At 47.3% G+C, this 26,639-nt stretch overlaps 2 protein-coding genes across 8 annotated transcripts in view; one reads left to right on the top strand and one right to left on the bottom strand.

The window, feature by feature from the left end:
* Positions 1–6,752: 6,752 nt before the first annotated feature.
* LOC131745565 (pyruvate dehydrogenase phosphatase regulatory subunit, mitochondrial) overlaps positions 6,753–26,639 on the top strand; it is a 40,575-nt gene continuing 20,688 nt past the window's right edge. For 4 of the 6 annotated variants that reach the window (XR_010837808.1, XM_059046079.2, XM_067019565.1 and 1 more), the window contains exons 1-8: positions 6,753–7,578; positions 15,927–16,215; positions 17,392–17,525; positions 21,613–21,694; positions 21,790–21,953; positions 22,766–22,887; positions 23,706–23,823; positions 24,576–24,725. Coding sequence is in view for 4 of the 6 variants with exons in the window: in XM_059046079.2 (XP_058902062.1) it covers positions 15,992–16,215; positions 17,392–17,525; positions 21,613–21,694; positions 21,790–21,953; positions 22,766–22,887; positions 23,706–23,823; positions 24,576–24,725 (994 nt within the window). In the remaining 2 variants the exon portion in view is untranslated. The remainder of the gene's footprint in view (positions 7,579–15,926; positions 16,216–17,391; positions 17,526–21,612; positions 21,695–21,789; positions 21,954–22,765; positions 22,888–23,705; positions 23,824–24,575; positions 24,726–26,639) is intronic. The other 2 variants (XM_067019564.1, XM_059046082.2) reach the window with 2 other exon arrangements.
* LOC131745573 (pyruvate dehydrogenase phosphatase regulatory subunit, mitochondrial-like) overlaps positions 19,191–26,639 on the bottom strand; it is a 62,403-nt gene continuing 54,954 nt past the window's right edge. For both annotated transcript variants that reach the window (XM_067019569.1, XM_067019577.1), the window contains one exon: positions 19,191–19,500. Coding sequence is in view for 1 of the 2 variants with exons in the window: in XM_067019577.1 (XP_066875678.1) it covers positions 19,478–19,500 (23 nt within the window). In the remaining variant the exon portion in view is untranslated. The remainder of the gene's footprint in view (positions 19,501–26,639) is intronic.

The raw sequence follows: 26,639 nt of genomic DNA, 5'->3' as shown, positions 1-26,639 counted from the left end.
ATGAATGTCCCTGCTGGAGAGGAGAAGATAGATTGAGGGGCGGAGTACTGGATTCATGTCCAAAAAATCAGGGAACCAAAGGCCATCCAATAAGAAAGTCCTGCAGCTCTCACAGGGTCCCATGGTCGCAGGCTCTGCAGACGTATCCTGGGCACCTGCCCCGCAAAAGACCACACCTGATATCCACAGAACACAATTCACCGGCTCCCCTGGGGGCAGAGACTGGCATCCAATGTTCTTTTAAAACAGCTTTATTGAGATTTAACTCACATACCATTCAATTATCCCATTTTAGGTGTAGAAGTCAGCGGTATTTAGTACATTCACAGTGTTGTGTAACTATCGCCACAATAAATTTTAGAACATTTACATCACCCCCAAAAGAAACCCCATACCTGTCAGCAGTCACCCCTATTTCTCCCCAGCTTCCCATCCCAGCCTGTTGCAGCCATAAATCTACTTCCTGTCTTTATAGATTTGCCTATTCTGGCCATTGTCTATAAATGGAATCATATAATATGTGGCCTTTATGTCTGGCTTCTGTCACTTAGCTTAATGTTTTCAAAGTTCATCCATGTTGCAGCTGTACCCACACTTCATTCCTTTTTATTGTCGGATAATATTCCATTGTATGGATATACTCTATTTTATTATCCACTCACCTGTTGATGGGCCTCTAGGTTGTTTCCACTTTCTGGCTATTCTGAATAATGCTGCTATGAACATTCATGTGCGAGTTTTTGGCACCGAATTTTCAATACGTATTTACAGCAGCTCAGTTATCTAATAGGAAGCACTGCCTCCGTTGCTATTCCTTTAAGGGAAAGTGGTAAATCCCATCCAGAAGCAGCCTGATGTGAGGGGCCCCTCTAGGTGCTCCTCTAGGCAGCAAAGAGAGTGCTGGGAAGGCGACAGCTGATGGCTAACAGTGGCGAATTTTCTATAGCTCTCACTCTGCCGTGGAGAAAGAGGAAAACTGTAAAAATATATTTTGTAGGTGGATCCCAATGTTGGTTTGAACTTCAAAGAGCCTCCATCAATAATTGTCTCCTAGTTGCACAGTCAAGGTGTCGAAATGGTTGGACCTCTCTTATTAGCTGCTTCCTAGAGAGTATTCAGCTAGCCTTTTTTTAATTCAGTGTGTTTCACTCAACTCTAGTTGCAACTTGAGGAAAGAAAACAACATGTCGAGTCTCCTAACAGGAGAACAAATCCCTGAGCAGAAATCGGCCAGCGGGCCGATGTCCTGGGGTTCACAGGATGAAGAGGCAACTCGAGAATCTGCTGGGCATTGGTGAGCAGGTGGAGTGAGGGAAGGAGAGAGTTCTGGGTGTGTCTGATTCTTCCTCAAAAGGTTGGGTACTGTCATCCAGCCATTCCTGGTAAGAGACAGAGGAAACAGCCAAGGAAAGAATCCCCCTCTAATTCTGATGCAAGAGCTTCTCAGGGTGGGGCACCCAGTTATCTGGTGAAGGCAGGCGTCTTCAAAGTGGAGGCAAAACAGGTTTTGCTCAGTTAAACACCATTAACATAACTCTGCAAGCGTCCCAGCGGGTTCACAGGAGCAGCCGTGAAATGGTTCAGTTACGCTTTTGAAGGGAAAAGAAGATTCTGAGAAGTGACCCACATTAGGTATGAACATCGAGCACCACGCAGGCCCCCGAAAAAGCTGGAAAGCACAGAGGCCAAGTCAGCCAAGATCACCGGAGGCCAGAGCAGAGCTGCTCACAGGTCATCTACACACATGTATCCCTGGGCCTGGAAAGAGCTCACTCAGCTCAGACAAGCCCACTGGATTCCCAGGCTGCTTCCTGAGTGAGTGAGTCTCCACCAACCCCAAGTTGCTCGTAAACAAGTCATAATGAGTGCAAAGCATCAGCCCCAGGGGCACCTGGGGCCTCCCACCCAGCTCCCGCCACAAGCGTCAGGCTCACAGGCCTGGGCACAGGTCTCTGCTCTTCAGCTGCGTGTCACGTCACCAGCCTCCGTGGTCATTCAGTTTGGCTCATCACGCCCACCTCCCACAGTCTGGAGCCTCAGGTGCCAGGCCGTGCAGCTCACTTTGCAAGAATAATAATAAAAGTAGCTGTTGTGCAAAAATTTTCACAAATTTTGGGCCAAGTATTTTATACGCATTATTTGAGTCTGCAAAAACAGAAACAAAAACGTATCGTTGCCCGTTTTACAAGCAAGTAATCGGAAGCTGTGATGATTAATTTTATGTATCAACCTGGCTAGGTTATGGCGACCAGATGTTTGGTCAAGCACCAGTCTAGATATTGTTGTAAAGGTATTTTCTGGATGTGAATCACAGTAAAATCAGTAGGCTTTCAGGAAAACAGATTACCCTCCATAATGTGGGTGGGCCTCATCCGTTCAGTTGAAGGTCTTAAGAGAAAACACAGAGATCCTGTGGAGGAAGAAGGAATTGGGCCTCCACACTGCCTATGAACTCGAGACCCCCAACATCAGCTGTTCCCTGGGTCTCTAGCCTGCCCGCCTGCCCTGTGCATTTCAGACGTGCCAGCCCCACAATCCCACGAGTCACTTCGACATCAATCTCTCCCTCTACATATATACACATCCTATTGGTTCTTTCTCTTTATATATAGTCTCTACTGTTCTTTACTACAGAGGCCCAGGAAAGGTAACCACCCCCAGGGTCATACACTAAGGAAGAGGCAGTGCTGGCCAGCTCCAAAGTTGTGCTTGCTCTTAACCAAACACACAACAACCCTTTCAGCGTGGACTCTGAGAGGCTCCAGTCAGATGATGCCCCAGATCCAAGTGTCTGAGGGTCCCTAACTCTACAGAGCATCTCATGGGAAGGACAGCCGAGGGATGGTCACACCCCTCTCTTTGGGAGGCTGCACCAAAGGAGCTGCTCCTTAGTGGCTCCTGTGTCCCAGGGACCACGCTGGGTTATCACCCCCCGGGGGAGATTTTATTAGTCTGACTTGGGTTTCTAACTAATCTCCACGTGGTGCTCTGTGAACCAAGGACAAAGCATTTCACAGGCCACGGCACCAGCTACTGCTGGTTTATGTAAACAAAGAGAGTGACTGAATCACGCTGATCTGAGGCCACTCCAGCATTAGCCCCATTTTACGGATTGGCAAACAGAGGTTCTTTAAGAACCAGCTCAAGTCCTGACTCATCCACAAAGCTTTACACAACTACCACTTCTCCTCCAGACTTTTCAAGAGTTGGCACCCAGTGGATTCCAGATACAAGAGGAGTTCCTGGAAAGCTCTTTAGAAGAACGGACATGTCTCTCAGCCTTGCTGATTCCAGTTCATGTGAAGGATATGGGTTTAGATTCCCCAAGTGATTCTAACGCACCACCACTGTCTCTACCACATTTCTTAGCACTGATTTGAATAGTTCACTACTTCATAAAGACTTAGATGTGAGGCCTGGTGTTTATTATCTGCAACTTGAGAATGTGCTTCTCTAGGCCTCACTTTCCTCACAGGTCAAGCAGGGATACTCTGCTCTAATTCACAGTTTTGGTGAGTTTCAACAAGGTAAGGCAGTGAGGCCACTTATAATATCACTCTGTCTTACAGGGACTCTGTGAAATAGTGCCCTGCACCCTGCACAGCACTGAGTCCCTAGCAGTTATTTTACTGCAAAACCGCACCATGATTTTGTGGGTGGAGGTTGGTGTGGTGAGCGCACTGGCTGCTTCTCTCAGACAATGAGCTTCTCTTCCCACGGGTGTGAACAGGAATGGGCACAGCCCTGGTTTCCACACAGATATGGGCTCAGAGGTACATGGGGGATACGACCCGTGCCAGGTGCTTACCATGGAGTCCCTTTAAGGCTGGATGTCAAGTCCAGTCACAGCGATAGTAACTTCAGGGGGAGGAATGAGTTTTCTCCCCCAGCCATGCCCCCACTGCATGGAGAGTAACATTTGTAAACGTTTGTGTCTTCATTATGTCAGTTCTCAAATTCTCTTTTACACTTCGGTAACCGGACAATGGTTTTATGTGCAAGGTTTATCCCATCGTCTAACACAGTGCCTGGCCACGGGAGGCCATCCATTAAACAAGATTGGCTTGTGTGGTGAGATGGGCTTGAGTGCAAAGAATGGAAACTGGTGAGTGTGGCCCCAAATGGAGCATAACATGTGCCCATTCGATTATTATCCATTCAAAGACATATTTACTGGACAGTGTGGCAAACACAGTTCCAAGTGCTGAGAACATAGTCGTGCATGAGATTTAAGTTCTGTTTTCAGAGGGCAAAGCTTGCAACTAGTGGGAAAGGCAGTTAACACTGATCTAACTTAGTGACAAGTTCTATAAAGGAAAGAAAACAGGGTGATGTGATAGTAAGCGGGGTGATGGAGTGGATGGGGAGCTTCTCAGAGGACGGAGTGAATAATTCTTCTTCCTCTGGTTCAGACAAGCAGAGAAGGCGCAAAGAGTATGATCCAGCCCAGAGCTCAGGTCTTATTACCCTGCCTCCGAGGTTGGGCCAGGCCAGCAGACTGGATTTCAGATCTGCACATTGGTAACAGGACCACCGTCTTATGTGCAATGTTTATCCTTAGTGATGGTAAATACATATGCCTGGTAGCTACAGATATAGAACATTTCTCAAGCAGACATGGCAAGAGTAGTGAAACGTCTGTTCATTCATTTACAAACCTAGTGACACGAAAAGAAAATCTTCATTGAAATCCGGCTTGATAGAAACTGCACAATGTTAATACCACATCTGCGGAGGGCAGAAATGCTCGGTCACTCTGTGTGCCTTTCATCGCCAGGGCTCGTGAGAAAGATCCCATTTACTGAAGTGCCTCAGGGAATTAATTCCCTGGCGGTCTAGAGGTTAGGACTCCAGCTTCCACTGCCGAGGGCCTGGGTTCAATCCCTGGTGGGGAACTAAGATCCTGCAAAACGCTAGGCACGGCCAAAAAAAAAAAAAAAAATTATAATAATAATAAAGTGCCTCAAACGGCCAAATGCAAAGAATGAGTTGTAGCCTTTACAATAATTACAGTGGCGTTTATCATACATCCCAAGAGTTAACAGGACTTAGCATTTTAAAGTGGAGGACAGGGGCTTCCCTGGTGGCGCAGTGGTTAAGAATCCGCCTGCCAATGCAGGGGACATGGGTGCAAGCCCTGGTCCGGGAAGATCCCACATGCCGTGGAGCAACTAAGCCCGTGCACCACAACTACTGAGCCCACGTGCCACAACTACTGAAGCCCACCCACCTAGAGCCCGTGCTCCGTGACAAGAGAAGCCACCGCAATGAGAAGCCCGTGCACCGCAACAAAGACTAGCCCCCCTGTTCGCTGCAACCAGAGAAAAGCCCGAGCGCAGCAACGAAGACCAACGCAGCCAAAATAAATAAATTTATTAAAAAAATAAATAAAGTGGAGGCCAGAAATGGCAATGGGGGAGGGAAGCAGGGAGAAATCTAAACAACTTGTTCAGTACTTACTGCATGAAAACAATGTAATTAACAGGTTAAATATCACTATTCCGTCCATTTCCTATACACAACTAGATTTCTCCCAAATTCACATGTGTGGGAGATGGCTCACCAAAAATATTTGTAGGGCTTCCCTGGTGGCGCAGTGGTTGAGAGTCCGCCTGCCGATGCGGGGAACACGGGTTTGATCCCTGGTCTGGGAAGATCCCACATGCTGCGGAGCAACTAAGCCCATGTGCCACAACTACTGAGCCTGAGCTCTAGAGCTCGCGTGCCACAACTACTGAAACCCGTGCACCTAGAGCCTGTGCTCCCAACGAGAAGCCACCGCAATGAGAAGCCCGTGCACTGCAACGAAGAGTAGCCCCCGCTCTTCGCAACGAGAGAAAAGCCCGCGTGCAGCAACGAACACCCAATGCAGCCTAAATCAATAAATTTTAAAAAATATATTTTAAAAAATTGTGACTATTTTCCCTCGAAATTGCCACATCCAGGTATCAGAAAGACTTCCCCAAGAATATACCTCATATCTGTTAGTCTATTTCCTCTTCTTTTTGGGGGCAGCTGGTGACCCTAAGCTTTAAGCCCAGAGCTAAAATATTAACGTATGTAGCATGGAGGCCCAGAATGCCTTGAACTTTCATGTAACAGAGTAGCAAAAGGCAGTGTCTGTTCTCAGGAAACCAGACCTCATATGGGCTGACTTGTGTGAGTAAACTAGCAAGTGAGAGCATATAAGGCTGTGGGCTGGCATGGTGACAAAGAGGTCCCTGCCTCTCAAGCCTCTCACTGTTGTGGCCTCTCCCATTGCGGAGCGCAGGCTCCGGACGCACAGGCTCAGCGGCCACGGCTCATGGGCCCAGCCGCTCTGCGGCATGTGGGATCTTCCCGGACCGGGGCACGAACCCGTGTCCCCTGCATCGGCAGGCGGATTCTCAACCACTGTGCCATCAGGGAAGCCCAGAAGCCCTTTCTTTCTTGTGCACTGCTGAAACCCGTCACCCAGCAGGATGCCCTGCCACAAGAGGCCATTCATTAAACAAAATTGGCTTGTGTGGTGAGATGGGCTTGAATCTAAAGAATGGGAACTAGCGAGGTGGCCCAACACGCAGGGAGGCTGTACCATTAGATCAAGGGAAGCTGTACCATTAGATCACTGTCCATTCAAAGAATATGTACTGGACTTTGTGCCAAGCACTGTTCTAAGCACTGAGAACATAGCCCTCCCTGCACGAGATTTAGGTTCTGTCGTCAGAGGGCAGAGCTTGCAACTAGTGGGAAAGGCAGTCAACAAACACTGATCTACTTCAGTGCAAGTTCTATAAAGGAAAGAAAACAGGGCGATGTGATAGTAAGCAAGGTGACGGGGAGCTTCTCAGAGGACGGAGTGAATGATTCCTCTTCCTCTGGTCCAGACAAGCAGAGAAGGCGCAAAGAGTAAGATCCGGCCCAGAGCTCCGTCTTCTTATCCTGCCTCCTAGGTCGGGCCGGGCCAGCAGGCCGGATTTCCAATCTGCTCTGCTAGCGATTCGCCCAAGAAGACCCGGGAGCCTTCCAAAAAACAAAGTGGCTGTCAGTCCAACAATCTTCTTCACGCCCTGGACTAGAGTGTCTTTGGGCAGCGGACAACGTGGGACAAGACCTGGGGAACTCGCCTCAAGGGAAGAAAGAACCCCCGCTCTCTCCCCACACTGCAGCGGGGTTGCCGCCAACTCGGCCGGCAGGACTGCACCTGCAGAAATAGCAGGGTCCGAGGCTAGAGTCCTAAAGCGGCCCTCCAACACACGCCTGCAGCTCGCCGCCATCTTAGCGGAGGCGGCCCCCATTTAGGGGCGGGGCATCGCGAGACCCAAACAAGCCCCACGTGTCAGGGGCGGAGCCCTACCCCCTAACGTCACGGTGCGCGTGCGCGAGTGAGGTTACGCGCCGGCGTACCCTTGCTAGGCACCGTAAAGCACGGAAGGTCGCCGTATCAAGCTTCCCCGGAACTTTTTCCTCCCTCCTGTCCCGCCCCCTTCCCTATCCCTGTCCCACCTTCCGGCCCCCGGGACCCCCGGCAACGGTTGTGGCTGCTGTCCCGCTTCAGCCGGAGTGTTGCTGAGCGCGGAGCCCGAGGGCGCCCGTGAGGTAAGGAGAAGCTGCGGGGCCGCTCTGGCGTCCCCGTCCGCGCGGACCGTGGCGGCCCGGGACCCCCAGCGCCCCCCCTTTCCGCTGTGGTCTCGGTCAGGGGGCTTCCGGCGTCCCTCGTTTCCCGTCGGTTCTGCCTGGTCTGCAGAAGGCGCGTCGCGGCGCCGGGACTCCGCCCGCCGGGGCCGACAACGCGTCGCCCGGTCTCCCTCAGCCTCTCTGCGGCGGTGGCGTCTCGCGGACCCGTGCCCGGCTGCCCGGGGCCCGCGCACCGGCTCTGCCAATCGACCGCAGCCCAGCTCGGAGGCCCAGGGCGGCCGGGGTAACCTCGCTCCTGATGCCCGCCTCGGGCAAGCAGCGCCCACCCCCACCCCGCAGCGTGGGTCGGGCTTGTCCAGCTGGGTCGTCTCTGCAGGCGGAATTGTTTTCCCGCGTGGCACCGTGCGGTCTGCTTGTGCTTAACTAACCAGTAAAAGTGCTGCAGAGTCAGCGGTGAGGTTAGGGGGAAACGTCCAGGTCGGGGCGGTGAGCTCTCTTCCCAACGTTTGACCCTTTGGGCCTGATGTGTATGACACCGAGATTTGATTCAGGCATCTTCACGTCCGTTTCGCCCGTGCCTTGTAAGCATGTTGTCGGGGGCTGCGGGCCGGCGAGGTAGCCGGGCTGAAGGGGACACGTTCCTAGGGCTAGAGATTTGTATTAAGTTCTCAAACTTGGCTGATCACCTGTTGCACTTGTTGAAAAATACAGCACCCCGGACCTCAGGATCAGAATCTCCAGAGAGGGAGGGAGCGAGCGAGTGAGTTGTAAAACACGTGTCCCAGGTGGCTCTCATTTGGAGGCAGGTGTGGGAAATGTGTTAATCCGTCTCTTCTCACCCAGTCTCCCTCGTGACCAGCAGCCAATTTGTACAGGTGTTGTGACCATGCAGAGGAACAGCTCAGAAGGAGTTGGAGCTGTCCTCTTGCTCTTGTTGGTGTAAGCAGATCTGAGCATAACCAGCGTCAGTATTGAGATTGTTTAGCAGAAAGTCTTCTCCTTAGCAGAAATTAAACACATAATTTACTTTCAACCAGGTGTGTGTTTTACTTTGTTGTCTTTGACATCTTCCGTTTCTTCTCTACTGGCTTTATCTCCTTTGCTCTCAAGTTTTATTTTGCCTTAGCTGCCAAACCTACTGGAATAGACTGTGATGCCTTCTGTGCCTTCATTGTTTGCATCCACTGTAAATACTTCTTTTTTTGTCCTCATCACTTCACTGACTCTTGAAGGTCATGATGAGCACAAGGTCAAAAATCCTTTTCTTGGTTCTTATCACCCTGGCCTTTTAGTCTTATTTCTTCCCTCTTGAAACTCATCTGTTGTTATGTTTTTGTTTTGTTTTTTTATTATTTATTTTTGGCTGCGTTGGGTCTTCATTGCTGCGCGCGGGCTTTCTCTAGTGGCGGTGAGCGGGGGCTACTCTTTGTTGCGGTGCGTGGGCTTCAGTAGTTGTGGCTCACAGGCTCCAGAGCGCAGGCTCAGTAGATGTGGCACACGGGCTTAATTGCTCCGCGGCATGTGGGATCTTCCCGGACCAGGGCTCGAACCTGTGTCCCCTGCATTGGCAGGTGGATTCTTAACCACTGCGCCACCAGGGAAGTCCCTGTTGTTATGTTTTTAATGCTACATTTGCAATTCCTTTTTTCTATTCGGGCAAGTGCCTTGTGGTTCTGGCCTCCCTCACAGCTGCCCTTTTTTAATCATCTAACCCTAACTTACAGGTAGCATGAAGTAATGATTCAGTGGCAGACTCTGGTGCTGAACTGGCAGGCTTTGAATTGAGGCTCTGCCACTCACCAGTATTGTAGCATCTTGGATCAGTCACTTCACGTCTTTGTGCCTCCTTTTCTTCAAGTGTAGAATAAAAATTGTAACATCTTCTAGATTTGTGAGGGTTAAATTAGTTGTATACATAAAGCAGTGCCTTGCACATCATAACTACCTATAAGGATATAACCTTTTTTTATTTTTATTTTTTTATTATTATTATTTTTTTTGGTGGTACGCGGGCCTCTCACTGTTGTGGCCTCTCCCGTTGCGGGGCACAGGCTCCGGACGCGCAGGCTCAGCGGCCATGGCTCACGGGCCCAGCCGCTCCGCGGCATGTGGGATCTTCCCGGACCCGGGCACGAACCCGTGTCTCCTGCATCGGCCGGCGGATTCTCAACCACTGCGCCACCAGGGAAGCCCATAACCTTTTTTTTAAAAAAATTATGTCAGTTTATTTAGAGATCTCCTCACATCTGGGGGCCTAGCCTTGAGATCTGAGTCATCACTGATTTTTTTCCCCATCTCCTTTGTTCTCTGTTCTCATTTAATTGTCAGGTTGTATTTCCAGGGTGCCTACGGTGACTGCTGGGAAAACGCTGATCCAGTTATAAGTGGTCCCTGCTCTCAGAGAGCTCCATTATCCCAGGGGGCTAAAGGCTACCACTTTCCAAGTGCTTCTGAGGCACCACTTGCCATGTTTTTCCTGCATTTCTGCTTTAGTCTTGCAGCAGCCACGTGAGGCAGGTATTCCTAGCCCATGTAACCGACGAGCAGCCCAAGCCACAGAGATTGAACAACTTGCTCAAAGTCATACAGCTAATGAGTGGTGGGGGAGATAATCAGACCCAGATCTGTCTGCTTCTGAAGTCTGTTTCCTCCTCACGCGGCTTGCTGTTTTGCTTCCCTGATTGGCAAACAACGTTACAGAGTGTGGCTGGCTCTGAGCTGGGGCTTGTGCAGGGTGTTTGGGGAAATATGGAACAGTTACCTAACTGAGTGCTGGGGGGAGAGTGGGAACAAATAAGATGTCAGACAGGCTCAGAGCTGCGGGGACTATCTTTATTTGGGGGGAGGGGTGGCAGGAACTATGCCACTGAGAAGGAACAGTCTGCACAAATCCCAGAGGTAGAAGAGAAAGTTCATGCCTGACACGTGTGAGGAATTAAAGTAGTTTAGGTTTGATGAGAGTGTGAGAGGAGAGAGAGAAGAGAAATGAGATCAGAGATAAGAAGTGAGCAGGGTCTTGCACTTCCTATTAAGGAATTTGACTTTTTCTCAGGGCACCAGATAGTCATTGAAGGGTTTGAGCAGGGCCACGAAATAGGATCTTCATTTCAGAGATGTGCTCAGGCCTCTGTGTGAAGGCTGTGGGGCGTGGGGAGAATGGTGTGCAGATTAGAGGTGGGAAGCCCAGTTGGGAACCTTCTGCAGTAAACAGGATGGCGGGCTGTGCTCAGTTCAGGGCAGTGGAGATGGAGAGTAGATCCGTTGGAAGGAGATTTACGATGTAGGGTTGTTGGTTAGGCCTTGATGATTGACTGGAGAGAGGAGATGAGAGAAAGGGAGAGGAATGTGGGATGACATCCAGGATTCTAGTGTATGGTGTTCCTGGGGGACACGGGAAGTGGAGCAGAGTTGGAGATTGGGGAAGATGGCTTTACCTTTTGGATGTGCTCAGTTTGACCTGTGGGAGTCCAAGTGGAGGTGGCCCTTCTTCCACTAGACGTGCAGGTCTAAGGCTCAGGAGTGCTGTGGATTAGGCCATCAGTCATGGCAGGAAAGGGAATCACCCTGAACAGTGTTAGATGGGGAAGAGAAGCTGGCCTCGGAGCCCTGGGGGACGTCAACACAGAGGGAAGGGCAGAGGAGAGAGGCCAGCAAGATGTGATCGGGGCAGAAGGTGCCACAGAAAACAAGGAAAGTGTGTGTGAATAGGAAGGAGTGAGATGGTGCCCAGAAAGTGCCCTTGGAAAGTAGCAGCATTTGCGTTCCTGGTGAGAGGAGTGCAGTGGTCTGGTGGGGCAGGAGAGAGTAGGACGGGGGAAAAGTGAAAAAATATAAGCAATTCTTTCTGTACATTATTTATTGTGAAGTAGAAAAGACAGGTTGTGAAATACACGTTAAGAAATTTTTGCTTAAAAAGTCCACTGGCCAACTGTGCCACCACCAATGTAATAAAAGGAGGACTTAAGACAAAGATGGTGGCAAACAAGTGGACATCAGGGCAGCTCATTGCTTCAAAAATAACATTCTGGGAAAATATAATTGACACTGGTATTGGTGACCTTTGGGTGGAGGGAAATCTTAACTTCCTCCTGTTTTTCTTTTTTTTTTCTTTTTTTTCGGTATGCGGGCCTCTCACTGTTGTGGCCTCTCCCGTTGCGGAGCACAGGCTCCGGACGCACAGGCTCAGCGGCCATGGCTCACGGGCCCAGCCGCTCCGCGGCATGTGGGATCCTCCCGGACCGGGGCCCGAACCAGTGTCCCCTGCATCGGCAGGCGGACTCTCAACCACTGTGCCACCAGGGAAGCCCCTACATTGGGTCTTTGTTGCTGTGCGTGGGCTTTCTCTAGTTGCGGCGAGTGGGAGCTACTCTTTGTTGCAATGCACAGGCTTCTCGTTTCAGTGGCTTCTCTTGTGGAGCATGGGCTCTAGGCACATGGGCTTTAGTAGTTGCAGCACGTGGGCTCAGTTGTTGTGGCTCGTGGGCTCTAGAGTGCAGGCTCAGTAGTTGTGGTGCACGGGCTTAGTTGCTCTGCTGCATGTAGGATCTTCCCGGACCAGGGCTCAAACCTGTGTCCCCTGCATTGGCAGGCGGATTCTTAACCACTGCACCACCAGGGAGGCCCTTTACTTCTGTTTTTGATTTTTTGCAGACTATCATTTTTATAACTTAGAATTTTAAAAATTAAAAATTGCTAATTGAAGAGTTGTTTGGAGCTTTATTTCTTAAATCCCCTGGGCAGGGGGTGGGTACTTGAGTACATCTGAATGCCGAGGAGAAGGAGGTAAATGTGAAGGTATGTGAAAGAGGGAGGACAGCTGATGGAGCTCGGTTCAGGGGAAGGGGGCAGGAAGGGGGATCCAGGCCACTGTAAGGGATTAACTTCTGACCCTGTGAAGGAAGGCATGGATGGCTTGCTGATGCAGGGAGGTTTACAGGTGGGGTTTTGGGGAACAAGATGAGACAGGTTATCTGCTTCGATGAAGGAAGAGAGGAGGTGGTGTTAAAGGTTGGGAGAAGAGCCATGTTATGGGTTCAGAACCCAGATGTAGAGAGAGCTGTGCCTGTGGCTTAGTAGGAAGTAGCCCGGAGCTAGGTAGGGTTGCCTGCTAGCTTAAGGCCCAAAGGAACAGGGTCTTTTCCAAGCGTGACTGAGTGGTAATGGTTCAGAAGCAAGGAGGATGCCGACCGTGCCTCTTGATGGTGAGGCCAGGGGAACGGGGCTGGCCGTGTGACAGTGACAGTTCCCTCAGGAGAGCTGCATTTCCGTTAAGACACAGGGTGGAGAGAACATTCGTGAAGGGGTGGGTGCGTCACTTTGGTAAGGGTGTTCTAGAGTGCCTATAGAGAGGTTCTAGGGGAGGAAAACAGATGGTTTGGAACTGGGGAGAGAAATTGGTCATGTGGAGATGAGCTTACAGCAAGACTAGCTGTGTGGAGAAGCTTCCATCTTGAGACAGAGATTGACAGGGACATGAGGCGTGGTGGGACCTCTAGGTGGCTAGAAGAGTTAGTCCCTAGTTGGTTGGGATTTCTCTTGGGATTGCAGTCTGTGCCTGCCCTCGTCACAGATCTGAGAGTCCTCTGACCGATGGGTGTTGGTACGTGGCCTTAGGTGATTCAGGCTGATGGTGGAGCGCGCTGGGTCCTGAGGGTGCTGGCGGGTGTGCTGTTGGTGACTTGCTAGCCACGTCCTACTCTCACGTCTGCTTGTTGCCCCCACTCCGGCCTTCAGGCCTCGTCTTCCTGTACGTCTGTGACCGCATAGTCTGCAAGCAGGTCTGTCTTCAGTTTCTTGAAACTTGAACAGTCCCCTGTTTTGCTGTTAGATTAATTTTGTTAAAACCCTGCCTTTGTCATATTCAGCCTGTGGTACTGGACCAAGTATCAGAGGCTTCCATGGTCTGGCTTCACCGTACTTCAGTTTCTGCTATTGCCCAGGGTTCATAGACGCTGCGGCCTCTGAGCCAGGTCCTTCGCTGTCATCCACCAGGGGGTTCTTGGACTCTGTAATCAGTAGAAATTGAGGCAAGGCTTTATTGGGACTCCAGGGAGCAAAAGCAAGCGGTAGGTCCCTTGCTCACTCCCCCGGGGTGGGGGCAGATCGGTGGGTGGGGCCAGGGGGTGGCTTGGGTGGTCTTTCCAGCCCCGTGGTGGTGCTGTGCGCAGGGATCATGCCAGGAGCCTGCTTTTGCTTCTGGCACCTCAGAAATGGCAGGTGGGTTTTGGCCTTTTTGTATCTTTGTTCTTTTTGCCCCGGCTGCCCTGCGTGCAGTTATTTTTAGTCCCTTATTTCTCTGTGTTCTGTTGCTCCAGGAGATGTTTGTCCTGGTGCAGGCATTGCAACAAAGGGTCCCAGGTCCCAGCCTGTCTCACAGGCAGTTAGGGTCAGACTTGTTCTGCAACTTGATGGTGTGTGCTTCCCATCTCTGTCCCGATTTTGCCCCTCCCAGGCTCAGCTTAGGTGTTCTCTGTACACGATCCTCATCCCCGTGGACCTGGCTTCCACGCTTTTCTTTGTCTAACGTAGGATATTTATTGTCTTGTAGAAATGTGTCTTGGTTACAGCCTGTGACTGGTGTGTAAGTGATCAGCCTGACGGGGCCCATCATCCTCTGCTCTCAGGAGCGCACACCTGGTACCTTCGACTGCCCCCCATTGCCGAGGAAGCATGAGGCGAGCTGTCCTTCCCTGCAGCTTTGAGTCCCATCTCTCTCTCTCCTTCTCCTGGGCCTCATCCTTTGTTCTTGCCTCTCCTTTCTCACCCGTCTCTTCCCTTTTTACTGGCTCACCGCCCCCCCAAGCAGTGAAACATGCTTAATAGCTCCCGGCCGTAAACACAGACCACCTTGCTAGCTCTGAGTTCCTCTGCTCCCCTCAGAGCACGGTGCAGCGGTTGCCTCACGCCCTCATCTTGCTTACTCTTTACTTTGTTCTAGTCTCTGTTCTATCCCTGCCATTCCCCTGAGAATGTTCTTTGTGAGGACACCTGGGGCTCTGTGCTGTCACATCTGGTGGACACGTGGCCGTCTTGCCACCCCCTTGGCACCCTCTGTAGTTACTGCTTCTTCACACACGGTCCTCTCTTGGCTTCTGTGCCCTCTACCTGGTTTTCTTTCTACCTCACTGGCCACTCCTTCTCTATCTCTTTTAACCACTTTTTTTTTCCAGGACATTCTATGCGTCCACAGCGTTCAGTCCTGTTTGTAGTCCTTTTCTTCTCTTCCTTGTGTGTAAATGCCGGGAGCCTTGGGGTCTTGTTCCTCGAGATGCTAGGGCTTCAAATATTGTACATATGCTAATGACTCCCGGACCACACCCCCAGGTTTCAGGCTTGGGAACCCAGCTGCTGCTCCCTGTTTCCACGTGCTGCCTGCTGGGTCTCTGGCTGTTGACATCTAAGACTGGGACCTTTCACTGTTCACACGCATGCACACCCTCACAGCCTCCCTCCCTATGTCTGATCCATCTCACATAGTCCGTGGCCCCAGTTGCTTACCCCACAAACTTAGCCATCATCCTTATTTCTCTGTTTTTCCCGTTTTAACATCCAGTTTGTTGGCAAGTAAGTTCTGTCTTTTCTACTTCCCAAACAATCCAGTCATTTCTCTGACTCTGCTGCCACCATCCTTGTCTGAGCTACCATGGTGTCCCCCCTGGAGAACTGCCATAGCTTCCTGACTCACCCTTGCTTTCCCTGTCTTTCTAGGAGCCTTCCATGGAGCCAGCCTGATCTTGGAAAAACAGACCAGATTATGTCATTCCCCTGCTTTAGTATTTTCCTTTGCATGTAGAGTAAATCCCACTCCTCCTGGTGGCATCCAAGAGCTGTGTACAATTGGTCTCTGCCACCTCCAGCTCGGTCTCAGGTCACCTCCCCTCCCTCACGTGCTGTGGACACAGTGGCCTCTTTCCTGTGCTTGAACTCTTCAAGCTCTGTCTCACTTCAGGGCCTTTGCACATGCTGGTTCTTCTGTCCGAACACTCTCACATAGCTGGTTCTTTTTCATCCATCAGGTCTTTTCAAATGTCACCTTCTTTCTGACCATGATATTTTGAGTGTGCCCCTAGTGACTCCGTCGTACTAGCTTTGTTACTTGTTTTATTTGTATATTGGCTGCTTGTCTCTCTCTGTCTCAAATGTAAGTTGTATAAAGGCAGGGACTTCCTCATTTGTCTCCATTGCTGTATCTATACCTAGCAATGTGTCTGGAACTCAGTAAGTCCTCAGACATTTGCTGAATGTACAATTATTGTTCTGTGTTTCAACGCTTTCTCGTTAATCTTATGCTCTTGGTTTTCTCTGTCTAGTTTGAATTCTTGGGATCCGCTTCTTAGCTGAGTGAGAGCACGTCTCCCACTTGCTGACAGACGTGATGTTTTACCGGTTGCTATCGGTGGTCCGAAGACCAAGAAGCAACCGAGGATGGCAGGAGTGGTCCTCAGCCAGAAGCGGTGCGTCAGCTGCCGAAGCACATTCTGTGGCCCTGCCTTCCCAGGCACAGGTGGTCATCTGTGGTGGTGGAATCATGGGCACATCTGTGGCCTATCATCTCTCCAAGATGGGCTGGAAGGATATCGTCCTTTTGGAGCAGGGCAGGTAGGGATCAAGCTGGACATGGCTTGGGGCTGTGCTGCGCTGATTATATGGGCTTCCCTCTTCCCTCTCATTTCAGTAATACTGACCCAGCAGTAGCTAATGTAAGTGTCACTAAGTAGCGTAAGTAGAATTACAGAAAAGTGAAATCTTTGGTACTTTGTTTTGCGATGCCTAATACTCCTGTTTTCTGGTTTTCAGCGAGATGGCAGATTGGAACATAACAAGTAGTTAAAGGATGTGTTTATTTGCGGTTCAAAGCACATCTTATCATCTTGCTTTCTTTGTTGTAATAATACAGCAATAAATCCTGCGATTCAGGTGCTTCCTCTTTGAGCCAAAATGAAATTGGCTACATTCTTTCTTATTTCTGTTCCTTTTCAGTTGATTAACTTACTTTAGAACAGTTTAGATTTATAGAACAATTGCAACAATAGTGCAGAGTTACCATGTACCTTGCATCCAGGTTCACCTACTATTAACATCTTATATTAGGATTAATGTTTCAATTAATGTTGCAGTTGTGATACATTATTTTAAACTAATGTTGCTGCTTTATTCGAATTTATTCACTTTTCACCTAGTGTCCTTTTTCTGTTCCATGATCTTTATGTTCTGTTGCCTACCACAAATTGGACAACATTTTAAAAATTTAAAGTGTGGTTATTTCTGAATAGGTGATACATTTACATAGTTCAAAATTGAAAATGTGTAAAAGAGTCTCCAGGGGAAAGTCTCCTTCTGCTCCCTGACCTCTAGCTGCGAGTTTCCCTCACTGGAAGCCAGTTAAGTTCCTTAGGTACCATTTCAGATACTCTGCTCCAGGTATAATCAAATATGTATTGGTAGGTATGTATGTGGATATATGCATATTCATGTATTTTTTTCCCCTTTTTCATACGAGTACTAGCATACCTTAAACAGTGTTCCCCACCTGGCTTTTTTCATTAGGGTTGTTCCATTAAGATTGGTGCATAAAAGCGTTCATTTATTTTTTTATGGCTGTAACGTATTCTGTTGTATAGGTGAACTCCAAAATTTTAAATCATTCTCACGTTGATGGACGTTGCGGTTGTTTCCATCTTTGGATGTTACAACAGTGGTATAATGAGGAACCTTGAACTTCTTGTATTCACTGATATATGCATCTACCTAATAGCATTTGCATCTATCCTGCAGGCTGGCTGCTGGCTCTACGAGGTTCTGTGCTGGCATCCTAAGCACCGCCAGGCACTTGACCATTGAGCAAAAGATGGCAGACTACTCAAACAAACTCTACCGTCAGTTAGAGCAAGAAACAGGGATCCATACAGGTAAGCAGGTAATCTAGACTTTTTTACTCAGTACTGTATTTGGTCCTATACCAAGTCAGCTTGTGATTTGGTAATTCAGACTTGAGTTTTAATACAGGTTCTGCCACTTGTCAGGGTATGACCTTGGGCAAGTCACTTAGCTTGTTGAGCTGTCTTCACTTTCCTTATCTGTAAATTGAGGGCCTTCAGTCAGTATCCTAGCTCCTTTTCAGATTCTATAATTCTTATACAGTGAACGTTTTCCTGGGCCATTTCCTATATATTTCACTCATTGAAGTATAGTAAGTGGCAACGCTTGGCTCCTAAATGAAGAGAAGAAACAACTCAACTTCAGGTGCTTGGTAGTTAAATCATAGTTTGACCCACTGCACTTCAAAAGTTGATATTAAGGATATTTCTAACTAGAAAGCATAAACATGTATTTCTCCTTACCTGTGTAATTAAGGGGGTAAGGACACAGAATTGTAAGTTAAGTAATACTGGAGTAAGTAGGAACTGTCCCAAGAAGAGGGAGACGAAGCCACATTATGGTCCCATATGGTAACAAGGTAGAAAGAAAGTCCAGCGCTTTGTTATAAGGTGATGGATTAGCTAGAAGCCCAGAGTTAAACCCAGTCTTGTGGCTGATGAAGCAGTTTGGTGACCACAGTATAATCATGAGAGGGTAGTGAGGCCCAGTGATGAAATTCAGGACAATGCCTATATGAGGCAGACCTTGCATAATTCAGATCACAGATACTTCAAGATTAATACTGACAAAGAATGGTAGCTTTTCTTTTTGCCAACTGAAGTGTAACCTTATTTGTAAATTGTAACTTAAGACTGATTTTCTGATAACTTGAATATGATAGACATGGACCTAACTGTATTTCAGTCCTTTTTGGTTGGATTTAATTTAATGACAAACAAGGTATTTGAATCAGATACTAACCAGTATTTGAGTCAGAGGAGGGTCCACATAATGAGCCCTAAAATGGAACTGATGACTTCTGGTCCTTTGGTTCAGTTACTTGTGCTTTGTTGAGCCTTGCATGGCTCAGCTGGTTAGATTCCAGAGGAATCAGGGCTTCTTTTCTGTAAGTTAGTCTAGCTTTTGTTTGAGGTCGCTGGCTGGAATCCTTTATTGGGCCTGATCTCTCTTTGATATCTGTGGGGCAGTGAGGAAGTCAGGCAACAGAGAGTAAGGGCATCCCCCTCAATCTGTCACCCCCATTGTAGTTCACCAGTGATGCAGTGAAATATGATGTAGGGACTTCCCTGCTAGAGAATTCTGTTGTCCAGCAGAATGTACAGTTGTGCATTCCAATGACTGCTGTCATTCAGTGGACTGCTTTGAGATATTAAATAAGTGACATGTGTACAATGTAGATTTGATGATAACATATAATAAGCTAATCCTCTGAAAATAGTTCATTCATGTGAGGTGTATGTTAACTGCTTTCTACTCTCAATTACTGGGTCACTCCACGGGTCCTCATTATGCAGATACTAGTTTCTGCAGTGCTTCTTTTGCACATGATGTAATTTTTGTCAAGTGATTGAACATGATAATCTAAAAGTTTTAATAATCTTTGAACATATTGCACATATTATTTGATCTTATAATAAGGAAGGATCATTCTTTTTTAAAAAATTTATTTATTTTACTTATTTATTTTTGGCTGCATTGGGTCTTCGTTGCTGTGCGCGGGCTTTCTCTAGTTGCAGCAAGCGGGGGCTAATCTTCGTCGCAGTGCATGGGTTTCTCATTACGGTGGCTTCTCTTGTAGAGCACGGGCTCTAGGTGCGCGGGCTTCAGTAGTTGTGGCATGGGGGCTCAGTAGTTGTGGCTCGCAGGCACACGGGCTTAGTTGCTTCGTGGCATGTGGGATCTTCCTGGACCAGGGCTTGACCCCATGTCGCCTGCATTGGCAGGCAGATTCTTAACCACTGCACCACCAGGGAAGCCCAGATCATTCTTTAACAGATGAAAAACCTAGATGCAGGTAGATTAAACCATTAATTTACCAAGTCGGTGACAAATCAATTTTTAAAAATTACTTTGTGGGTTAGAAGGAACTTTTTAAAAAGGTTTAAACATATGTAATAAGTTATATACTCATTATAATAAATGTGAACAATACAGAAATCTAAAAAGAAAAAGTGATCCTCCCCACTGAATACCCACCAGAAGGTTACTAGTCTGTGGTTAATTTGTATGTATATACAGGTCTAATTTTTTTTTTAACCCAAATGAGATTGTATTAAGCATATTATGTACTTTGTTTTTTCCACTTAAGAACATCTTGTACAAAAATATACATGTATGAGATTGGTAAAATAAAATGGAACATCCCCACAAAGGATTATTAGGTAGATGTAAAAAGGAGGAAGATGTCTGTGAACTGCTATGGAGTGATCTCTGTGATAATTGTTAAATGAGAAAAACAAGGTGTTAAAAAGTATATAAGGGGGCTTCCCTGGTGGCGCAGTGGTTGAGAATCCGCCTGCGGATGCAGGGGACACGGGTTCGTGCCCCGGTCCGGGAGGATCCCACATGCCGTGGAGCGGCTGGGCCCGTGAGCCATAGCCGCTGGGCCTGCGTGACCGGAGCCTGTGCTCTGCAACGGGAGAGGCCACAACAGCAGGAGGCCCGTGTACCGCAAAAAAAAAAAAAAAAAAAAGTATATAAAATGTGCTACTTTTATGTAAGAAGAAATAAGGAAATATGCAAATGTATACTTAATTTTGCAAAGAAAGAAACATAGGAAGGATTAAACCGGAAAGTACTGAGGTTGGTTACCTCCCAGGGTAGGTGGGAAACAGGGTGCAGGGTGGGGGCCTGGGGGGGTAGTGGTATTTCTGGCCTGACTTTGTGTAGTTTTGACTTTTAGAATGATGTAAACATTTTGCATATTCAAATATAGAATAAAACCATCAGGAAAAGGGGGGAACGTTCAGTGGAACACTATCAGAAATAATCTAGTTGCATTTCATATGAATAACAACTTTACTATAGGAGGAAAAAAGAACAAACCCAGGGACTTCTGCTCACAGTATTTAGACTCTACCTTCAGTCAAAGGCAAAAGGAAATGTGAACAAACATTGACCACTAATTAGCAAGTTTATGTTTCACAGTGGTATGGACAGTTCTGCTTTCTGTGTACCCCAGGATTGAGCAAAAGAGTAAATATATTGAGGATAAATTTACTACTTATAAAATCAGGCTCTGAAATTTCAGTTTTCTGAACTTGGCAATCTTGTCATGTCAGCGAAGGGAATATTTATCTGATGATTTCAGAAGGAACAATAAAATATTTAAATTATCTTGACTGTATTTCCTTTTTAAAAAGACACTTGATTGATTCAGGTTTCTCTTCATAAGAGCTAAGACTCATTGCATTCTGGGAGGATTGTCATTGACTCAGGTGTAATAGTGGTCGTATCCAGTACATTGATTGCAAACAACAGGAATTGACCGTGGCTAACTTGGGCAAAAGGAGTTTGTTGGAAGGCCACTGGGGCCTGTAGAGTTGGCAGGAGGCTGCCAGCTGGAGGCAAGGTGGAGGCCAGGTTGTAGGGACCCAACAGCAGCCAGTCCCTCAGCTGGAACAGGAATCATGTGGCCAGGATGCTGCTTGCTCCTGAGATGAGGGACGTCCAGCCATTCCCCTCCTTGCTCAAGACTCAGTATTCCAGGAGGATCCGATTGGCTGAGCTTAGGTCACAGGCCTGCTGGCTGTACTGAGGCGGAAGATGTGCTGAGTGGCCTTCACCAAGCGTTACTCTCCCACCAACAATAGGAGGAGAAAGGGTCTAATTATAATTAAATAAAGGAGTGAAGAATTGATGGGTCACAGTTACTTCTCGCCACCCCCCCCCAAAAAAAAGGTTTGTTCAGCAATGGTGTCCTTCATTTCTAGTGTAAAAGTGATTTTATGTACATTAAACTCATTTGATCCTCACAAAACTGTGAGCTGAGAATGATTGGGAGGTGGCAGCCCAGGACTCATCACGGGTCTCCCACTTTACAGTCTGGTGGGCTTGCCACTCTGCCTCCCTGCATTTGGCCTGGTCTGTCTCAGTTTGGGCTGTTTTTTCTTCCAGGTTACATAAGGACAGGCTCGATCTTTCTGGCCCAAACTCAGGACCGGCTGATCTCCCTGAAACGCATCAATTCAAGGCTGAAGTACGTATGAGGCTAGAAGCCTGTCCTGCCTTTACTGTCAACTGACCTCTGCCAGAGGGCAGTGAATGTCATTGTCCCCCTGTGTTCTGTGGCAGTGTTATAGGCATCCCCTCCGAGATCATCTCCCCCAAGAAAGTGGCCGAACTTCACCCTCTCCTCAATGTGCACGACCTGGTGGGGGCCATGCATGTCCCCGAGGATGCAGTGGTGTCCTCTGCTGATGTGGCTCTTGCCCTGGCAAGTGCTGCCTCCCAAAATGGTAAGCAGGTTTTGGGGTTAGGAAGGAAGAGGTCGTCTAAGAAAGCATCTCTCAGTAGGCAGGAACACCAGCCAACTTCCATATTGGGACACTGGCTCCTGGCTCCTAGAATTTTTGTCTTAATATAGTATTTGTTAATAAATATTTTTCCTCAGGGCCACATTTTTCTTATTAAGTTCCAAGGAACTGCTTTTAGTCCTGCTTAAAGCACTTCAGATTTAAGGGCATTTTCTCCCCCACAGGACTTGAGAAGCTCTAAGGTTGAAACACACCTTGGGGATGTAATCCACAGCCTGGATCATATCCTGTTGTTGGAATGAATGGGGGGAAGACTGATCAGTGTCCATGGTGTTATACACTTTGGATGAACTGATTCATGATGTACGTAGATTAGGATTCAAGGATGCCCTATGGCACTTTTTCTCTCCTACCCCTTTTATGATCCCTGGAATTTTTTTTTTTTTGGCCACGCTGTGTGGCATGTGGGACCTTATGTCCCTGACCAGGGATCAAACCCGTGCCCCCTGCAATGGAAGTGCGGAGCCCTAAACACTGGACCACCAGGGAATTCCCATGATTCCTGGAATTTGATTACATACTAAAGTCAGTTTTTTCAGTTGGCCTGGTATTTTCAGTCTTGGGAAAGGTCCATTTACACAGTCTCAGGATGCGGTTCCAGAAGTTTTTTGGTTTTTAAAATTAAAGGCCAGCATCGACCTGGCCTCTTCCGTGTTTGTTGAGAGTCTGCTGCAGATGCCTAATTCTGAAACATCAGATGATGATGCCCCAACTCTTTGTTTACCTTGCAACAGGTGTTCAGATCTATGACCGGACAAGTATTCTTCATGTTATGGTGACGAAAGGTCAAGTCACCAGTGTGGAGACTGATAAAGGACAGATCCAGTGCCACTATTTTGTCAACTGTGCTGGTCAGGTAGGTTAGCGACAATACTGGGTCACTGCTTTTCTTATTTAACTTTTGTCTCCAGGATTTTGGGGGGGCGGGTGGTACAGACGTACAGTTAATATTGTGATGGACTAAGCAGATGTCAGGGACCACACTGTTTCTTGTTTGGACAGGAAAACTCAGAATTCTCTCACTCCAAATCGGAAGCCTGTTCTTATTCCTCAAATAGAAGCCTGGGTGACCTTTTCCTTCCTCCCCCCTGGCTAATTGGCGCTGTCCTGGTCAGGAAAGCCAGGAGAGAGTTGGGCATTGACAGAAATCAGTCCTTGGCGTCAGGTCTGTCTGTGGTGTTTCATTTCATCCTACCACCCAGCAGATGAGTATTAGGCTGTTTTATTGTGTCAGGAGTGTGGATTCAGTTTCCAGGACACTAAACTGTTGCTGCTTTGAAGGCATATTGGTCTCTTGCCTCCCACTCCACAGTCTTAAGGGGACCTAGGAGTACTTGCTGCCATGTGGAGTTCTTTATGATTGGTATTTGGGGTTTGTAGTTGAGGCCAGGCGTTTTGTTAGAAGGGCCTCACTTGCTCCCCACAAGCTCCTTTCACGAGCTGGTAAATCTGTCTTGCTCTGCTCGGAAAGCAGACTTTGCGGTTTGAAGGGTGCAGTGTTGCTCACCGTCCAGTAACTGAACTAAAGCAGGCTGGAACTTGGCTTCCCACAGCTGACGTGGAGGCAAGAGCGCACAGAAGCCACTTGAAAATTAAACTCTTTTCAAGAGGCTGCACTTGCTCATTTGTCTTTCTGTTCCTCTTCCACCCACAAATCAATCTGTCCGTTTGTAGTGGGCATACGAGCTGGGTCTGTCCAACGAGGAGCCGGTTAGTATCCCGTTACATGCCTGCGAACACTTCTACCTTCTGACTCGCCCCTGGGAGACCCCTCTGCAGAGCAACACACCAAGTGAGGACTTGCACTTTGTTTTTAATCTTGTTTCCTTGCCCCTGTTCTGTCCTCTGCAAAGGAAGGCTTTCTGCTAAGGACAGACTGCGCCCGGAAGAGTCTTTTCCTTTTGTTTCTTTTCTGGAGCATGGTACAGGGAGGTGGACCCCACTCTAACTTGACTTTAATAACTCTTTATGAAAGGGTGGCCAAAGTGGGCATTGCACTTAAGCAGTTTTGTTTGTTTGCAAGCTAACGGGTAGTCCCAAACAGAGGTCTAAACTGAGAGTGTTTGGAATGTAACCTAGAGTTCTTGACTTAATGCTACACGTTGTGGGATGTCACAGGTGAGCTATAAACTCGGGCTGTTCAGAGACTCCCAGCGCTATAGGGAGGGTCTGACACTACTTGGAGGCCTTCATCCCGGGAGTGGGCCCCACAGTCCCCCCTGCTCTCTGGCTTTCACACGGCGCAGTGGCAGTTAAGCAGTTTGATTCTGAGAACTAGTCAAAGCTTCTAGGTAAGTGATGTGGTTAGGGATAGTCTGAGAAACAGTCTCCACCGTAAATCTGAGAGGGAGGATCCTCCCCCATGACCGGGAACAGTATTTTAAAGCTACTGAATGCCTGTGTTCACTGAATGCTGTTTGGTTAATAAGTCCAATTTTGGGTGTTTTTGTTTTGCTGCTTTTTCTGTCCATTTAGACAACTGGCTTGCCTCTCAACCCTGTCTTCTCCTCTACCCACCACCCCTTTGTCATTTCTCTTGCTCAGCTATTGTGGATGCCGATGGAAGAATTTATATTCGGAACTGGCAGGGTGGCATCCTGTCTGGGGGCTTTGAGAAGAACCCAAAACCAATTTTCACTGAGGGCAAGAACCAGCTGGAGATTCAGAATCTACAGGAAGACTGGGATCACTTTGGTGTGTGAACTAGATTCTAACAAGATTGCCTTATATTTGTCTAAGATGTTACACTTTAAAGCCTTTTGAGGAACACAGGCATACCTCATTTTATTGTGCTTCGCACATACTGGGGTTTTTTTTGGTTTCGTTTTTCAGTGTTTTTTTTGAAGTATAGTTGATTGAGTGTCATGCCAAACTCTGCTGTATGATACTGAGTTTTTTATAGACTGAAGTTTGTGTTGAACAAGTCTGTTGGGACTATTTTCCAACAGCATTTTCTCACTTTGTGTCTCTGGCACGTTTTGGTAATTCTAACAATATTTCAAGCTTTTTAATTGTTATGGTTGTTACGGGAATCTGTGATCAGTGCTTTTTGTTGTTACTGTTGCAAAAGATATGATTTGCTGAAGGCTCAGATGATGATTAGCATATTTTAGCAGTAAAGGTTTTTTTTGGTTTTTTTTTTTTACTTTTCTTAGTAGCTTTTAATAATACACTGAAGTCTAAGAAAATTTTTTTAAATGATCATTTTTTTGAGGTATAATTGATGTACAGTATACAAGTTTCATACGTACAATGTAGTGATTCACAATTTTTAAAGGTTATGTTCCACTAATCGTTTTTATAAAATATTGACTACATTCTATGTTGTACAATACATCCTTGTAGCTTATTTTTTTATACATAGTAGTTTGTACTTCTTGATTCCCTACCCCTATCTTGTCCCTCCCCTTTTCCCTCTCCCCAACAATAACCACTAGTTTGTTCTTTGTATCTGTGAGTCTGTTTCTTTTTTGTTACATTCACTAGTTTTTCTTTTTTAGAGTCCACATGTAAGTGATAACATACAGTGTTTGTCTTTCTCTGACTCGTTTCACTAAGCATAATACCCTTCAAGTCCATCCATGTTATTGCAAATGGAAGAAGTTGTTTTTTAAGAGCTGAGTAGTATTCCATTGTGTGTGTGTGTGTGCGCACACACGCACACACACACACACACACACACACACCTTCTTTAGCCATCCGTTGATGAACACTTAGGTTGTTTGCATATCTAGCCAAATAGTTTTTAATTTACATTGTTTTGGGTTATGTACATTGTTTTTTAGACATAATGCTATTGTACATACAGTACACTATAGTATAGTGTGAACAAAATTTTTATATGTACTGAGAAACCAAAAAAGTCATGTGACTCGCTATATTGCGATATTCACTTTATTGCGGTGGTCTAGAACTGAACCAAGGTATACCTGTAGCTCCTTATTTGATCTTTTTTTTTTTTTTTTTTTTTTTTTTTTTTTGCGATACGCGGGCCTCTCACTGTTGTGGCCTCTCCCGTTGCGGGGCACAGGCTCCGGACGCGCAGGCTCAGTGGCCATGGCTCACGGACCCAGCCGCTCCGCGGCACGTGGGATCTTCCCATACCGGGGCACGAACCCGCGTCCTCTGCATCGGCAGGCGGACTCTCAACCACTGCGCCACCAGGGAAGCCCCTTATTTGATCTTTGTAACAACCCCTTTTGGTGGTTACAGAGGACAGTCTACAGAGTTCATCTGATCTAAGCATACAGTTATTGGTGAGCAGATTCAGGGACCTAAATTTTAAATCTTGGGTTAAGGGACGTTCGCCTTATCGCTTATTTGCCTGAAATCATTGCTGAAGTTTTAGGCTGGGAGGAAACCTTCTTTTGATAGGACTTCATTTAAAATTGAAGAGAATTTTAAGAAGCAAAATAGTTTCATTAATATGTTCTTTTATTCAATTTTTAAATAATTTTAATTTAATTTATCGAATAGGTAATACAGTCACATGGTTCCAAATTCAAAACATATGAAAGGGTCTGTAGTGAAGAGTGTCCTTCCTTCCACTTCGACTTAAAATTTTTTTTTCTTTAAATTGAGGAAATTTCAGGGCTTCCCTGGTGGCAC

Source organism: Kogia breviceps, chromosome 18, assembly GCF_026419965.1.
Source record: "Kogia breviceps isolate mKogBre1 chromosome 18, mKogBre1 haplotype 1, whole genome shotgun sequence".
Lineage (NCBI taxonomy): Eukaryota > Metazoa > Chordata > Mammalia > Artiodactyla > Physeteridae > Kogia > Kogia breviceps.
This window is presented reverse-complemented; position numbering and strand designations above follow the sequence as displayed.